Below are 18,754 nucleotides of genomic sequence, written 5' to 3' on the forward strand. Positions count from 1 at the left end.
GAAGGAGACTGCCATCTATATCTGGTCTGGCCTACATGTGACTCCCAGCAATGTGGCTGACCCTTAACTGCCCTCTGGGCAATTAGGAATGGGCAATAAATGCTGCCTAGCCAGCGATGCCCTTATCCCTTGAATGAATAATAAAATGCAGAGGCTGATAGCCAAATTCAGTACTCATGAGGATGGCCTCAACTGGGATCTTGAGTTCATGTCGCAAAATAGGTGATCCCTACCCCACTGTACACTCGCGCATGCACACACAGTCACGCGCATACACACACGCACACACAGAAACATACATATAAATCCATGCGGTGAATTTGCATTTGCAGATCTGTAATTGCAGACACATTCTATTTTGATCAAAAAGCATACAATTTGTAGACACAGTCAGTTACTGGGACCTTTTATAAGTTCCTGCTTTGGAAATAAAACCAATCTGACTCCAGATTAAAATAGTGACAGATTCTAAACAAGGCCTCACACCTAAAATACATTGTCTGACTTGATATGTCACCTCTTGAATCCATTGATAAAATCTCTAGTTATCTCATGGCAGTGACTTGAAAGGAATTCTGGGATTTGCATTTTAATCAATCAAAACCTGCATCTCCTTGCTAACTGATTGAAGATTTAACAGGAGGGAATCAGCCAACCATTTTAGGTTTATTCAGTACATTCACGTGTTGTACAATCATTTGATTATTTTACTTATAAATTCTGTGCCTTGATATCTCCTCTCTCACTATACCTGAGGAAGGAGCGACACTCAGAAAGCTAGTGTTTAAAATTAAACCTGTTGGACTATAACCTGGTGTTGTGTGATTTTTGACTTTGTCCAACCTCGTCCAACAACGGCACCTCCACATTATTTTTAAATTGATTTAATTTCCTGTTACCAGCTGTGCCTTTGAAGCATGATTCCAGTGTATACCTGGTATAGAACCATACAGCTAGATAATAGTAATAGATTTAAAAAAAACTCAATAGAAATTTTGAAGAAAATTCACCTTCTTGTGAAGTGGTCAATTAAACAAAGCCAGTAAAACCCTCACAGAAGAAACCTTAATGTAGTTGAAATCAACACGTATGCATTGAGAAAAAAAACATTTCAAAGAATTTTCGAATTCCTGCAAGAAAGGAGCTTTTCAAAGTATCTCCCAAGGTATATGCGACAACAAGTCATTTATTCAGATAATAAAGCAGCTGATCAGATAAAGCTACCAGTCCTCTTTCCATCTTTGGAAACAAACCACCAATGAATTGAGTCCAATAGTTAATTTTGAGGCTTAGGAAAGCATTGATATTGAGACCACCTGGCAAAATAGACGTCTGAATATCTTTTAGGCTTGTTTCTGTTGATATAATTGCCAAGTTGATGCAGCTTTATTAAATTCATTTGCATTTCAAAGACTTGCCAGTATTTGACTCATTGATTCTGTACTTAGTGGAATCTGGGTTAATGGGGATGGAGAATGCATGGGAGCAGGGAGCGGGGCATTGGATATTGGACAAGGGGCATTGAAGCCATGAGGCGTTATTAGGGAAATGGGTGGCTGGGGATGTGAGTGTGCATAAGGAGTGAGGGTGGAAGTCTTAAGCAACCATGAATTGAACTGGGCTCAAATCATATCAAATGGAACATGCCTTCTAGCCTGCCAGGTCTGCCATATGGCTGCCAATATTGCCACCTCATAGCTGCCTGCAGGAGATGGTTGAGGCTGCTCTCAAGAGGTGGTGTCAATGCCAGCCTGTACCCAACGTGCAGAGACCAATAAACTGTGTAAGTGGCTGAACAGAAACGCTGGGACCTCTGTGTTTAAAAATGGCTCAACTCTCAGTTCCCAAAATGAGCATAAAAATTCCAACTATAGAGCTCAGATGTTTGAAACTTAAGCGCTACACAATTAGCTCTACAATTTCATATGAAGGAAGTGCAGTGGAGTGGCATTCTCTATAGTTTGAAGGCCAAGATGACGTTAACCTGGTCCCAAACTGTGCCAGGGTGAATCTGTTTTTAACCATTAGGGCAGCCACAAATTCTAAAGTGCCAATCTGGAGACACCTTCTCGTCACTAGCTCTCTTCCTGAGCATCTCACTTCTTGAAGTCTTTTAAATCTCTAAACAGTGAATTGAGACCAATCTCCAAATACAGTGGATTCAAATGTATTTCATTCCAAAATGCACTTTAGAGTGAAATATACAACATGAAGACAGATTTCTCTTAGATACAAGGACCGTCACAACATTGTATTAGTGTAATGGAATGTTACAAGAACATGACAGAAAACACTTAAACATCTAAGAATTTAATTTAATGTTAACCCATGTGGCAAAATATCTACTGAACCACACAAATCAAATAGCATGCTGGTATATATTTAGAAAATAATTAGTCCCAAATAACATCATTAAACAATGCATGTAAAAAGAGGAAAATGTAAAAAAACCTACAATAGTTCGAGATGGCTGAGCAGGAAATGAGAAAATGATTATTGATGGCCAAGATTACTAACTAATCTAACTACAAGCTGAAACAATGAGAGGCAGATTTGTTGATCGGTCTTGCATTATATTAGCATCTGTTTTAAAGTTAATTAACTACATAGGTTCAGGTAGCTGTGCCATTTGTTAATAAATGACTATGTATGGAAGCATCACAAGACAGCCTCAAAATTATTCTTTTTCTATTTGTGTTTTCATTACCATTGTACATAAGAATACCAATCCAGTTATTTTAACCAATGCTAAAAATGTGACATTATTTTCAACTTTACATCAGCATTTATTTGATTATATAGCATGTAAAAACATCAGATCTTCTTTATTTGATCCTAATGAAATATCAAAGGTATACCAAGTTAAATTATAGTTTTTCCTATTATTGCCCTTGAAAATACAATCGGCTGGACTTTCTCATGAGCTGTAATCTCAAATAGATTACTACTCTTGCCCTACTATTTTTTTGGGAAAGGGAGCTCCACATTTCTGACAGAAGAGATTGCTCAGGTCTCCCTCAGAGACGTAGAGCTGTAACTCCATTCTGACAGTTCTTTTATAGCAAAGATCTAACAGAGGTAGGCAAATCATGTCCTACTTCACAGCAGTAAGCTGCTATATTCTGAAGTTTAATGATTGTGACAGCAACTCTGATGCTACTGTTGAAGGGTAAGTGCATAAGCTAAGAATGATGTTAGGGTGTTGGGATGGTAGCATGCCAAATGGGTCAGGGTATAGGGTGCCAGGTAAGTAGATTGTCAAGTGCATGAGGCACCAAGGTGCAAGTTGGCAAGGTAAGTGATGGCTTTAGATAGGTTGAAGTTAGACCATGAATTTAATAGTCCAAATTTTCTTCAGTAACTGTTTTACATAATTTCATTAGAAGGGCCTGTAAGTTTCCAATTTAAGTGGATAGTTTTGGAAGGCTCCAGTTATACAGGAATTCCCCAATGGAAAACTCAGTTTCCCAAGCAACCCCTCGGAGTGTTCTACAATTTGGATCCTGCAAGATCCTACTCCGCAACTCCTATTGATGCTGGTATAATGACTGTCTGGACAGTGGACAACCTGGGCCTCACTGTCACTCTTACAGTTTTTGGCTTCCATCATGCCGGCTCTACAACTCAATATTCTTCAACAGTTTTTTAAATGTCCTGTTTTCCTGCATACCACGGTTCTTTTGTGTACTCTTTACAAGCTCTGTTCAATTTGGGGATTTTCGTTCTTACTTTTTTTCTTCCCTTCACAAGATGATGGCTCCATTGCCCACACTTTCCATTCCACCCACCATCACCTCCTACAGATCTCCTTTAGCCATCTCTACGATCTTTAACTTGATCCAAACCTATCTTTCCTTCACTTTCCCATTGTCCATTCTAGATGAGACAGGAGGAACTGCCGATGCTGGAGTCTGAGATAATAAGGTGTAGAGCTGGATGAACGCAGCAGACCAGACAGCATCAGAGGAGCAGGAAAACTGAAGAAGGGACCAGACCTGAAACATCAGCTTTCCTGCTGCCTGGCTTGCTGTGTTCATTCAGCTCTACACCTTGTTATCTCCATTCTAGATGATTGTTTTCAATCATTCTTTAGGGTATGAGCATGGCTAACAGGGTCAGCATTTATTTCTCATTCTCAACTTTCCTTGAGGAGACATTGGTGAGCAGCATACAATTGAATGGCACGTTAGACAATTTCAAATGGCAGTTAACTCCTAACCATATTTCTCTTCGTCTGGAGCCATGTGTAGCGCAGAACAGTTGAGGACAAGTCTTCTCCTTGAAGGAAAAGAGTGAACTAGATGGATTTATATGACAAACAATGGCTTCATGATCATTCTTAATTTTATTCGTGATTAGTTCATTAATTGAATTTAAATTCCTCTAGCTGTTATGATGGAATGTGAACCTTTATTTCTAAAACTTTAATCTAACTCTGAATTAACCATTCTTAAGACTATTCTTAATCATGCCCTTCTCTCCTTCATTATCACCTCTACAATATGAATTGCATTCCCAAATGGATGTTCTTGGATGTGGAATGAACATCTGTGTTTTAAAAATGAACGTATTCAGTAGAACAATGTTTTTAATTGCTCATGGGATGTATTCATAGAATTTATTACATATTCTTAATTTATCTTAAGAAGGTGGTGAGCAGTCCTCATCAACTGCTCCAGTACATGAAGTACATGTATACAGTTTGGTTAGGTGGGAAACTCCAGCTTTTGACCAAATAAGGGCAAAGGAATTAGAATGTAGCTTCAAGTCAGGTTACAGTGTGAATGTGAGGGTAATTTATAGATTGTGGTGCTAATTTACAAGGTCCTTTTGAAAAAGTGCTGCCAACTTGTTGCAGTACTTCTTGTAGATGTTCCACACTGTTGCCATAAATAATATTGATGACGGGAGTGAATATTTAAGGTCAGGGATAGGGTGCCAATCAAGCAGGCTGCTTTGGTTGGACAGTGTCAAAATCAGAGATAATCTTCGACTAATTACAGAATCTAATGAGGCAGGCAATGAACTGCAGAAAGACTTGGGCAAAAATTGTAAGAAGAGCAATGATGCATGAAATTTATTGAGGATAATTTAACGGATGGAAAAATCAAAGACAAATCTGTTCATGAAAGTGAGATGAACCAAAAATGGAAGTGTTTGAAAGAGACTTGAGAGTAATAATAGATTAAGTCATTTAGAGCCTTGATCTACAGTCAAAGGGTTGAGTTATGTTGGAGCACAGTAGTCTTGTACTATCAAGTGGGTTTTGACAGGCTCCAAAGTGAAGATTGCATAAGCCTCAGTCATTAAGAACCTATAAACTCATGCAAGAACAACAAGCAGTAAGAGATTGGCCTTCAGTTCTAAACAGACTAAGTTATCAAGAATAAAAAACAGAAAAAATAGCATTCTTCAATATATGATACTAAGTAAAACTAAAAGATCCATCTGAAATCCTATTGTAGATTAAACAACACTGCGAGCTGAAAAGATTAGAGATGGAAGCTGTTGACTGATTGTTGGATACATTTGTTTTTGTAAGCAATTATTAATATTGAGAATCATTTCTCAACAAAGAAGGAGATATTTAAAAAAGTCTTCCTTTAATCAAATTTAATCATTTCTGTGAATTTGAGTTTGAACAATTAGGGAGACAACTGGACTGTTCTATATTTTTAAAAAAAAGCTCAACGAAAAGGCAATGAATGTTCTTTCAACATGACATTTCATGGAAGATGTGTATAACTGATTAATTAGACTTGGTTGCTTGAAGTCATGCCAGGGAAACTAGTTCACTTGACTTGAAATGTTAACTCTAATTTCTCTCCACGGATGCTGCCAAATTTACTGAGCTTTTCTGGCAACTTCTTTTTCTGTGTCAAGGAGAAAATCTGACTGTTCCTACAGTTGGGTTTTATGATTATTTTAAGTGAACAGTGATTTATCACCTGGCGGTTGTTTTTGGTTTTGCAGTTGCAGGAAATCTTCCTGGAAGAAAGAGTTTGCCAGTTTAGCTCTCCTATTTCTGAAAAGATCTTTGGTGTGAAATTGATGAGAAACTTGTTTGCCATCTCAAAGAATGCCCTGACGAATCCTTGATTTTGTGTTTCCTGAGTAAGCTACGTTTGCAAAGGTCCCAGAGATATCTGCTGATCAAGAACTAAAACCTGACAGCCAAAGTGTATTTTTCTTTTCTCTAAGTAAATCTCTGGAGATAGAAGTCCATTCCCGCCCCCCACTTTCCTATTATGAATGGGTGCATATTTGCATATGTGTGTTTTGAACAAAAAACAGAAATTGCAGGGGAAACTCAGCAGGTCTGGCAGCATCTGTTGAGAGAAGGCAAAGTTAATGATTCAAGTTATTGAATCATCGAATCTACTGTCTCTTCTTCAGTACTGAAGAATCTTTAAAAAGGGTCACTCGACTCAAAACGCTAACTCTGCCTTTTCTCAACATATGCCACCAGAGCTACTGAGTTTCTCCAGCAACGTCTGTTTTGGTTTCAGATTTCGAGCATCCACTGTTTGTTTTATTTTTGTGTGTTTGTAGTTATTTTAGAGGGGCAATCTATTATATTTTTATATCAAAAACTGTGTGTGCTCACTAATTCTACATTTTGATGGAGTGAGTTTTGTTTCATAATGAATCAATTATTTTGTAATATTAAAGAGATTTCATTGATTATTTTTTCCCCAGTCTAATCGAAAACTTTCAATTGGCTACACCAAGAAATGGACAACATAAATTAAACTTATGCTTTGACTCAAAGAGTAGAGAGACTAAAGAAAGACTTTAGTCTTCTCTCTCTTGTCTTAGGCAGTCCCTCAGGATTGAGGATGACTTTTTCCCACTCTGGTGTTAGGGGTGCAAAGATGACTTGGTACTCTGATACTGAACCTGCAAAACCTATAACAGGTGGGAAGTTTGCTGATGCAGGTCTGTAGGTAGCTCGGGTTTTCACATGCCCTTTGTGTTGTTTGTGCTTGTCATCTATCTGATCTGTTAGAGACTCTCAAAACAGTTAAGGAGCTAGAGATTCCCATGAATCAATGGCGATACTCCACTTTTTTTCACTGAGGCTTTAAGGAAGTGACTACAGATTCGTAATTCTTTCTTCACATCTCAGAAATGAGAGACCTCTATTGTAACCCTTCTCTGCACTGTCTCAAGCACTGGATCATAGCATCCCATAGTGTGGAAGCAGGCCCTTTCCTTTCCTGTAACCCTGCATTTCCATAGCTAATCCACCTAGCGTACATATCCCTGGACACAATGGGCAATTTAGCATGGCCAATCCACCTAACCTGCTCATCTTTAGACTGTGGGAGGAAACCGGATGTTAGTCTTGTTTCTCAATTATCTGAAATGAACACAGTATTCAAGATGCGGTCTAAGCTGTTCTGTTTAATCATGTAAAACTGACTGGCTTATATCCTACTCTTTCGCTATTTACATCAACATTCCATTGATTTTGTTGGCCAAGGGTGGACATGCTGAGTGTCAAATGTAATAAGGCTGCATGGTCTCTTTCAACTTCATTCTTATCAATTTTAGCATTATTCACTTAGTATGGATGATACCTGATTATTACCATTCTGCAAAACATATCAAGGATTCACTGCAATCTAATTACTGGAGTGTTGATCTGCCAAACGTTAGAGTTGAAGCTTTTGAAGTTGAACATTCTTGATCAAAGAATTTCAGATACATTACTGGCATTGCACTTATTTCTATGCTTTGAGAAACAACACACAATTGGCTGACTTTTAACTTAACCGGCTCTTCAAAATCCTTCACTTATTTGGGTCTTGAATGATTGTTGCTGCTTTCATTCGAAGATATTTACTTCTTTTTTCATCTTAAGAACATACCCTAAGGATACTGAAAGAGCAACATTAATTTTATTGAGATCTGAAACCACCAGTGAAAGAAGAATGATCTAAATATGCAGAATACATACATAATGGAAATGGTTAACACTAAATTCTTAAGGCACAACCTGCTTCTGTAGTGTACAGCACTCACTTCTTTGTATCTATAATCTCTGTTAAGAGAGATATTTTTATAGTGGAATGGATACCATTCCACTATATGCCAATATTGTTGTACATAAATGCCACACCACATAAAACAACAATTAATTTGAATTTACCTTAATAACCAAATCAAATTTCTGATGAAAATCCCTGTTTATTGGCCTTAGGAGATAGAGTTCAGCAGTGATATTATTCAGGGAAAAGTACTTAGCATAGTCCTCTGGTGTACCTTAAACAAAACAGTACAGTTGTCAAAGATTAATTTCTTGAATATGATTGGCATAGCGTTTGATACGATCAAAAAATTTATTGGGTAAATATACTGCAATGATTAAACAGCTTCTAATATTATAAGCCAATGTTTCAATGTTTGAAATTATAATTACAGATAATAAATCATCACAATACAAAGTTACCAACCAACAAGAATACTGTAGACAATTCCTGGTTGATCATCAGTTGGTTTAATGTTTATATCTTGGTCAACAGCTAGAATTCGAGGTGTAACATTCACCGGGTTTATCCTTGCCTGAAAGAAGACAGCAAAATACAAATTAACCTTCATTTTCCCAACAAATATCTTAAAATTTAACAATGCTTTTACCTTACTGTTACAGTTAATAATTGTTTATTCATCTTCATTTATATTTTTTTCTTTAGATGTATCATCAACGCTATCAAATCTTTCATCAAAGCACTCTTGATAAATCATAGGATGGTGGTGAAAGAATAATTTGTAACTCAATAAATGTCAAGCAAATATGTTTCTTCATTGACTATCAAGTCAAAAATATAAAACGGTGTTGGAGTCTCTCCTGGATCTCTTTTAAGGTCATTTTCTAATGTTAAAAATTGTACCAAACTTGGTCCGAACCCCTAAAGAACCCCATGAAAATGAGGCAACTAATTACGTTTACTAATGTGTATGTGTGTGTTTTGAGATTGCTGTAAATGCTTCTTTCCTTGGCTCTTGCACTAGGCAAACACCATTTTGCTTTATCGTAGAATTATACAGCACAGAACAGGCCTAATGGCCCATTAAGTTTTTACCAACAAAATAAACTGCCACCCATGCTTGTCCCACTTTCCTGTATTAGGCCTATTTCATTGAATGCTATGAAATTCCAAGTGCTCATCCAAGTACTTTTCAAAGGTTGTGAGATTACCCACCTTTACAAACCCTCCCAGGCCATTTCAGGCCCCACCACCTCTGGTTTTCCCTCAACCCCCTCTAAACCTTCTACTATTCACTTTAAAATTATGCCCACATGTTACCCACTCTTCCACTAAAGGGAATAGCCGCTTTCTATTCAACCTGTCTCTGCCCCTCATAACCTTACGCACTTCTATCAGCACTCCCAATTGCTGCTCTAAAGAAAATAACTCAAATTTATCCACCCTTTCTTGACAGCTGAAATGTTCCATCCCAGGCAACATCCTGGTAAATCTCCTCTGCACACAGTCCGGTGAAATCACATCAGCTTATAGTGTGGTGACTAAATTGCATATAGTATTTTAGCTGCAGCCTAACTAAAGTTCTGTACCACTCCAGAATGCTCTCCTACCTCTTACAATGTATGCCATGACTGATAAGACAAACACCCCATTGGCTTCCTTACTCCCCCACCAACCTGTCCTGCCACCTTCACAAATGGGTGGACAGGTTGCCAAAAATCCCTATAAGCTTCCTCGTGTCTTGCCAGTCAGTGATTGTCTTGTTCCTTCTTCCATAGTGCATCACCTCAAATTTATCGGATTAAATGTCATCTGTCACTGACCTACCCATTTGGCCAATCCGTGTATATCCTTCTGCAACTTAACAGCTTTTCTCTCAGTGTTAACCAACTGGGCAAATTTAGTGCCCTGCACAAACTTACTTATGATCCACACTCTTCAACAACAACCCCGCAATGCAACCCCACCAAACTACATGATTTATGAATGCCACAAACAATGAGGGACACGGCATCAATCCCTGTGGTACATCACTGCACACCAGGCTCCAGTCACAGAAACAGCCTTCTACCTCCATCCTCTGTCGCCTGTCACTAAGCACTATAGCTGGTGAAAGTCTCTTTTATCCTGAATAGCAGTGCCAAAGGGGAATAATTACCCATTTTGAAAAGTGAATTCAAAAAACACTTTTGTACTCATTACTTGATTATCAGCTCATTGCTCCCACTTTAACTGCAAGAGTAAACAGACCAAAGTTCTAGGTCTGGTCTCACCGATGTCCTGGACAGTTGTATGTAAAGATCCCTTTAATACTTCACGCCTCGCAATAAAGGTCAACATTTGCCTTTAATTTTGCCATACCAAGATAAGTTTTGTGATTCATGTACAGGAACACCCAGATCCATGTGCAGTCTGCCTCTGTTTAACTAACAGCCTACTTTTCCATTGTTCCCACCGAACTTTTTCCCACATTATAGTCCATCTCTGTCAAGTTTCTCACCTACTCACATAACCTATCCATATCACTTTGCAAACCTTGTACTCTCCTCACTTGCTTTTGGACCTTTGGAATGTCAGAAAAATAGGTTACAACCCATTTAGTAACCTCACCCTAATAAATGGTGAAGGTTGCAGACTGTTGTGTTCCTAATGATCACTGTAGCACACCACAAATTTATAAATGTGAAGGTACTCCATTTATTCCAACCGTTATTTAATTAGACATTCCTCTACCCAGGCTTTTATACTAACCCCAACACTGTGAGCTCTTTTCTTGAATGCTAACAATTTCAGAGAAAGCTTGTCGAAGGACTTTTGAAAATCCAAACACATGACAACAACTGGTTTGCTTCTATCCACACTAATTATTACACCCTTAAAGAACTCAAATGTTTGCAAGGTCATAAAGAAGATTAAAATTGCTGAAGAGACTGGTTTTGTCTGACACTCATCAGGACAAATGTAAGAATGCTAAATTTCAAACTACACAATAACTTATACCATAGAAAACAGGCTACTGATTGAGTGGTAAGTGAAGTCCTACTGAACACACATTTCTCTCTGGCAATATTCCAATAAATTTGGAACATTCAACTCCCCTTCCATACACCATGTTGACTCTGCTTAACCATGTTATGATTTTCTAAGTTCCATGCCTTTATTTTTAATGGATTTGAGCATTTTCCCAATGGCAGACTAAGCTGAGAAGCCTATAGCTTCCTGTGTCATGACTCCCTCTTTTCTGAAGAAGTCTGACATTTTATTCATTCATCGGATGTAGGCATCACTGTCAAGACCAGCATTTATTGCCCATCTCTAATCTCTGTGGAGTCTCTAGATTAACAATCCAGTGATAATACCACGAGGCCATCGTTCTCCCCCAATCTGCTCTTTTCCTCTCCACATGATCTTTTGAGAGTTTAAGGAAGGTTGCAACATTATAACCAATGCAACCACTTTATTTAAGACCACAAAATTGTTCATGTCGGAAATAAAAAGCTAAAGAGCTGAATAAAGTTAGAAATAACTGCAGAAATTCAAGCTTAGCAAGTTTAACTTTGATTCAAACGAGGCATCGGCATAGCAGAATTCTTTTCTCCATGTCTGAAAATTAAAGAAGAAGATATTAGAAGAAGGTATTAGAAATCCTTCAGAGGGTGAAGATAGATAAGTCCCTGGGCCGGATGGGATTTATCCTTGGATCCTCTGGGAAGCCAGGGAGGAGATTGCCGAGGCTTTGGCATTGATCTTTAACTCGTCATTGTCTACAGGAATAGTGCCAGATGACTGGAGGATAGCAAATGTGGTTCCCTTGTTCAAGAAGGGGAGTAGAGACAACCCTGGTAATTACAGACCAGTGAGCCTTACCTCAGTTGTTGGTAAAGTGTTGGAAAAGGTTTTAAGGGATAGGATTTATAATCATCTAGAAAAGAATAACTTGATTAGGGATAGTCAGCACGGTTTTGTGAAGAGAAGGTTGTGCCTCACAAACCTTATTGAGTTCTTTGAGAAGGTGACCAAATAGGTAGATGAGAGTAAACCGGTTGATGTGGTGTATATGGATTTCAGCAAGGCGTTCGATAAGGTTCCCCACAATAGGTTATTGTACAAAATGCGGAGGAATGGAATTGTGAGAGATATAGCAGTTTGGATCGGAAATTGGCTTGCTGAAAGAAGACAGAGGGTGGTAGTTAATGGGAAATGTTCATCCTGGAGACCAGTTGCTAGTAGTGTACCGCAAGGGTCGGTGTTGGGGCCACTGCTGTTTGTCATTTTTATAAATGACCTGGATGAGGGCGTAGAAGGATGGGTTAGTAAATTTGCAGACGACACTAAGGTCGGTAGAGTTGCGGATAGTGACAAAGGATGCTGTAGGTTGCAGACAGACATAGATAAGCCGCAGAGCTGGGCTGAAAGGTGGCAAATGGAGTTTAATGCAGACAAGTGTGAGGTGATGCACTTTGGTAGGAGTAACCAGAAGGCAAAGTACAGGGCTAATGGTAAGATTCTTGGTAGTGTAGATGAGCAGACAGATCTCGGTGTCCATGTACACAGATCCTTGAAAGTTGCCATCCAGGTTGACAGGGCTGTTAAGAAGGCATACAGAGTTTTAGCTTTTATTAATAGAAGGATCGAGTTCCAGAACGAAGAGGTTATGGTGAAGCTGTACAAAACTCTGGTGCGGCTGCATTTGGAGTATTGTGTACAGTTCTGGTCACTGCATTATAAGAAGGATGTGGAAACTTTGGAAAGGGTGCAGAGGAGATTTACTAGGATGTTGCCTGGTATGGAGGGAAGGTCTTACGAGGAAAGGCTGAGGGACTTGAGGCTGTTTTAGTTAGAGAGAAGAAGGTTGAGAGGTGACTTAATTGAAACATGTAAAATAATCAGAGGGTTAGATAGGGTGGATAGGGAGAGCCTTTTTCCAAGGATGGTGATGGCGAGCATGAGGGGGCATAGCTTTAAATTGAGGGGTGAAAGATATAGGACAGATGTCAGAGGTAGTTTCTTTACTCAGAGAGTAGTAAGAGAATGGAATGCTTTGCCTGCAACAGTAGTAGATTCGCCAACTTTAGGTACATTTAAGTCGTCATTGGATAAGCATATGGGCGGACATGGAATAGCGTAGGTTGAGATCGGTATGACAGGTCGGCACAACATCAAGGGCCGAAGGGCCTGTACTGTGCTGTAATGTTCTATGTTTTATGTTTTATGTTCTAAGATCTTCCATTTGTATAGTCATGTTTCAGACCACAGAATGGGCCAAAGTGCTTTGCAGTCAGCTAAATATTTCTGAAGTGTGAGCAATATGCTCACCTCAGAACACAGCAACCAATTTGCAGACAGCCAACATCACAAACAGTAATGTTAATGATGTCTGGATAATTGGTTATTGTGATGATGACTGAGGAATAAATCTTGGTCAGGATATCAGGGATATATTTCCTGCTCTTAGAGTCATAGAACAGTACAACATGGAAACAAACCCTTCGGTCCAACTTGCCCATGCCGACCAGATATCCGAAATCAATCTTGTCCCATTTGCCAACATTTGGCCCCTATCCCTCTAATCCCTTTCTATTCGTGAAACCATCCAGATGCCTTTTAAGTGCTGTAATTGTACCAAATTCCACCACTTCCTCGGTAGTTCATTCCATACACGCACCATGTTCTTCATGAAGAAGTTGCCCCTCAGGTCCCATTTATATCTTTCCCCTCTCACTTTAAACCTATGTCCTCTAGTTCTGAACTCCCCTATCCTGGGAAAAAGACCTTGTCTATTCACCCTATCCATATCCCTCATGATTTTATAAACCTCTATAAGGTCATCTCTCAGCCTGCGAGGTTCCAAGGAAAATAGCCCCAGTCTGTCTGTTCATCATCCCCTAATGCTCAACCCTCAAACCCTAGTATCATCTTTGTAAATCTTTTCTCCACCATTTCAAGTTTCACAATGTCTTTCCTATAGCAGGGAAACCCGAACTGAATGCACTATTCCACTTTTCTTCATAATATTATTGCCATGATGCCATTTTTAAAAAAATGATGTTTCCTCTGTGTGTAAATATTTAGTATAACTTGAGAAAACTTATGGATAACTAGTCTCAAATTTCTTGGCTTTCCACATTAACTTTTTTAAATAGCACAGTAGTGAATGCAATTTTCCAATATAACGGAACTGATTCACAATTGAGGGAACTTTAAAATGATTGTAGCTTGGAAATCTACACTCTTCTCATCTAATCATTCCAAAGGGGTTGATATTTGAATTATATTATCTCCACCCATTCTACTGATGTCAGCCGCAATATGAAGGTGAAACACTGAATTTGTTTTGTCAAATGAGATTCACATCTGCTGGTCTACCCGAGATAATGGGAACTGCAGATGCTGGAGATTCCAAGATAATAAAATGCGAGGCTGGATGAACACAGCAGGCCAAGCAGCATCTCAGGAGCACAAAAGCTGACGTTTCGGGCCTAGACCCTTCATCAGAGAGGGGGATGGGGGGAGGGAACTGGAATAAATAGGGAGAGAGGGGGAGGCGGACCGAAGATGGAGAGTAAAGAAGATAGGTGGAGAGGGTGTAGGTGGGGAGGTAGGGAGGGGATAGGTCAGTCCAGGGAAGATGGACAGGTCAAGGAGGTGGGATGAGGTTAGTAGGTAGCGGGGGGTGCGGCTTGGGGTGGGAGGAAGGGATGGGTGAGAGGAAGAACCGGTTAGGGAGGCAGAGACAGGTTGGACTGGTTTTGGGATGTGGTGGGTGACATGTCCATCACGGGCCTCCTGCACTGCCACAATGATGCCACCCGAAGGTTGCATGAACAGCAACTCATATTCCGCCTGGGAACCCTGCAGCCATATGGTATCAATGTGGACTTCACCAGTTTCAAAATCTCCCCTTCCCCTACTGCATCCCTAAACCAGCCCAGTTCATCCCCTCCCCCCACTGCACCACACAACCAGCCCAGCTCTTCCCCCCCACCCACCACATCCCAAAACCAGTCCAACCTGTCTCTGCCACCCTAACCGGTTCTTCCTCTCACCCATCCCTTCCTCCCACCCCAAGCCGCACCCCCCGCTACCTACTAACCTCATCCCACCTCCTTGACCTGTCCGTCTTCCCTGGACTGACCTATCCCCTCCCTACCTCCCCACCTACACTCTCTCCACCTATCTTCTTTACTCTCCATCTTCGGTCCGCCTCCCCCTCTCTCCCTATTTATTCCAGTTCCCTCCCCCCATCCCCCTCTCTGATGAAGGGTCTAGGCCCGAAACGTCAGCTTTTGTGCTCCTGAGATGCTGCTCGGCCTGCTGTGTTCATCCAGCCTCGCATTTTATTATGCTGGTCTACCCTGGTTTGTTGTCTCATACAATTTTCTGCTCTTCACCTAACTAATGTTTGTATAACTTTCTCAAGGAATCAGTGAGGGCAGTAGGGCTCATCACATCTCAAGTTCACACTGCTTTAGCGTCATATTTGAAACTCAACTTTGTGTCACTTCAGCTGCTTCAAGTGAGGATCTGGCCCTCACACTGTACAGCATCAGCCTCTGTGTTCATTACATGGTCATGAGGAAAGGAAAGTTCCCTCCTCATTTCATTGACAAGGAATTTGAGTTGTTGGTGGATGGGGAATGGGAGGTAGACCATTTTCCAATTGACTGCTACTGGAGACCACAACCCTAGCCTGGACAGAAATTGGAGCCTGGTTAGTGCTGGGTCATGGGTGAAGTGGCCTCTCACCAACACTTATTACTGCAACTGCAGAAAAATAAATGGCCCAACCTAGGGTGATGTCTAAACAGCCTGTCCTGAGGAAGGGTCTCGGAACATTAATACTGGTTTCTCTCCACAGGTGCTGCCGGAGCTGTTGAGCTTTTCCAGCACTTTCTGGTTATGACTCAACAGCACAATGGCTGACCTGTAAGGAATCTCTACACTGTCTGTACTGGGCTTACAGGACTGACCAGGACCCGATCCCCAACTGCAGGGACTCCGATCCCTGGGTAGGAAGGACCAAGTGCCTGTCCAACCATGGCCAATCCCTTTGAATGACTGTGGTACGTCTTGACCCACTATAGGTCTCCTGACCCACTGTGGATTATTCCCTTCGAGTTTCACAGAGACCATTTGCTTGAAACACATGTAGTATATTTGCCATGTAAGCTGCTGGCACATGCTCCCGCTGCGACTTCAACTGTTCTTCTCACCATGACATGCTGCCTGCTTCTCCATCTCTGTTTACAAACAAACAATGCAGGCCAAAGAGTCTGGCAGGCTGTAACTGAGCATGAGACCATGTGAGCTAGGAAAGAAATGTGAGGCACACAGAGGCTGGCAGTCACTGGTGTACTGCTGACATTAGTGAGCACTAAGAAAGCAAAAGACGGGAGGTGGCAGCCTCCAGGGAAGGCATGAAGGGTGAGGGGCTGAATATCAGGCAGTGCACCTCTTGTCTTGGCTCTTTATGCCTTGGAATGAGAGACAGGGAAGGACTGAGAGAGATGAAAGGGGGTGGCACACCTGTTAATGTAATTATATAGATTATATATAGAATCCCTACAGTGTGGAAACAGGCCCTTCTGTCCAACAAGTCTACACCGACCCTCAGAGCAACCCACCCAGACCCATCCCTCTATAAAGCTACCTAACCTACATATCCCTGAACATTACGGGCAATTTAGCATGGCCAATCCACCCAGCCTACACATCTTTGGACTGTGGGAGGAAAGCGGAGCACCCAGAGAAAACCCACACAGACATGGGGAGAATGTGAAAACTCCATATAGGCAGTTATCCAAGGCTGGAATCAAACCCAGGCCCCTGACACTGTGAGGCAGCAGTGCTAACTACTGAGCCACTGTGCTGTAATTGGGGGGGGGGGGCGCGGAATATAACAAAAGACTGAGTGAGTTGGCAATGTGGAAGGCATGGAGGGTTTGTGATGTCAGTTGGTGAGGTGGGTGGCAGAGTGAGGAAGGATGCTGCCTGTTGTAGTGACAATGATGGAGCATGAGTCTTGGTGAGAGGTTTGTGCAGTGGCAGAGATGGAGTGAGTGTGAGGTCGCAGAGAGAAGATGGTAGCACTTATCAGGGAGGAATGGTAAAGGTCATTGACCTTCTTCCCAGGCAGCTAGCAATTCCTCCAGACAGCTATAGCCACACTGGCCCAGGTGGCAGCTTTAGACCAGACTGACACGGATGATGTTGTGGCCTCTTCTGCCAAACCTGAGGAAGAAAATGACAATCCTCTGCCTCACCACATCTAACAGGCCCTCTAGGTTCTTGTCCACAAGTGTTGATTTCATTTAATCTGTCGTGCCTGGGACAAAGGTCAGTCACTATGCAAGGCAGCTCTGGACTGATTGTGTTTGTCTGGGTGCACAACAGCCTTTAAAAGATGTCACCAGTACCAGAGACGATGGTCTGCTCTGGATATCCTGGAAATGATGTTTGTCCGAATGGAAAACATAGCAAATGGTAGAATTGTGTTAGCATCGGATGAGAGCACCATTATCGGGGTAAGTTGGGCAGCTATTGATGTGCGCTTGGGTGGGAAATCTCACTGGGTACAGCAGACAGAAACCCTACAGGAAAGCCAAAACAATTGACTCAGGCAAAATATGATTAGATTCTGCCCTATATGTACATCACTGTTTAAAAAGATCTGAATGCAACGGTGGCATAATAGGTAATGATGACATTAGGCTTAATCTGCGAGATACAAATGGTGAGAGTCTGATGGTCTACATCATCACTCAACTCCAACAGGGTCAGGGGCACATGCTAATTGAATAAAATCTCCAAAATACCATATGCACTCAGCAAATAAAACACCTGTAACTCGAGTCAACTTCGAAATACATCTCATTCATCACGATAATATAATTATTTTGTGCAGCCTTCCAGTATGACGAATTTTAAAGTAATTTTATTAGTAGAATTGTGATAAGTTCTAGATCTGATATACGGTAATATTTTCTGACATTAACAAAAAGAAAATCCACATCTGACGACGGAACATGGCATGAAGATAGTCAAAATATGACAGAAAATGTCATATACATCAAAGGCCAGCTGAGAGCCGTCACAGCCGAATTCTAGGAGATATCACCACACTCATCACAACTGTGGAGCAGGTCACACAGAACCTGGTGTCAAGCTGTGGTTAAACCTGGAACACCATGTTGGTGTTTCCCACCCTCCCTCCTCCTCTGACCAAAAGATAAAGGACTGTATGAGGCGGATGACCGGCAAGGTAAAAGTGAGCAAGGGAGTAGCCATTAAGAGAGTGGGCTCTTCTGGGGCAGTGGTGACCTGTACAAGAGAGATGGGTTACGCTTGAACTGGAGGGTTCCAATATCCTCAAGGGGAGATTAGCTAATGTTACCTGGGAGGATTTAAACTAGCTTAGCGGCAGGGGTGGGGCCATCAAGAAGTCAGGGGGAAAATACATTAGCCATCGAGAGCAAGTTTATTATTCAGGATAGCCAGGGGCACAGTAAAGGGAGGGAAAAGACTTCCGGTTTAAAGTGCATGCATTTCAAAACACGAGGCGTGGCTAGTAAGGTAGATGAGCTCAGAGCATAGATTGGTTCTGAGGACAGGGATATAATAGCCATAACAGGAGCATGGCTGAGAGAGGGAAAGACTGGGAGTTCATTGTTCCAGGATACAGGAGCTACAGGCGTGACAGAAGTACAAGTAAGTGAGGAGAGGAAGTTGCCCTTTTGATAACGGATGACATAACAACAATG

General features: G+C 41.2%; 1 protein-coding gene across 1 annotated transcript in view; it reads right to left on the reverse strand.

The window, feature by feature from the left end:
- Window positions 1–18,754, reverse strand: part of pcdh15b (protocadherin-related 15b) — a 799,002-nt gene that overhangs the window by 394,726 nt on the left and 385,522 nt on the right. The window contains exons 11-12 of the mRNA XM_059653150.1: window positions 8,460–8,568; window positions 8,156–8,268 (exon numbers count right to left, since the gene is read on the reverse strand). Of these exons, the coding sequence (XP_059509133.1) occupies window positions 8,156–8,268; window positions 8,460–8,568 (222 nt within the window). The remainder of the gene's footprint in view (window positions 1–8,155; window positions 8,269–8,459; window positions 8,569–18,754) is intronic.

The sequence above is a fragment of the Stegostoma tigrinum genome, chromosome 20 (assembly GCF_030684315.1).
Source record: "Stegostoma tigrinum isolate sSteTig4 chromosome 20, sSteTig4.hap1, whole genome shotgun sequence".
Lineage (NCBI taxonomy): Eukaryota > Metazoa > Chordata > Chondrichthyes > Orectolobiformes > Stegostomatidae > Stegostoma > Stegostoma tigrinum.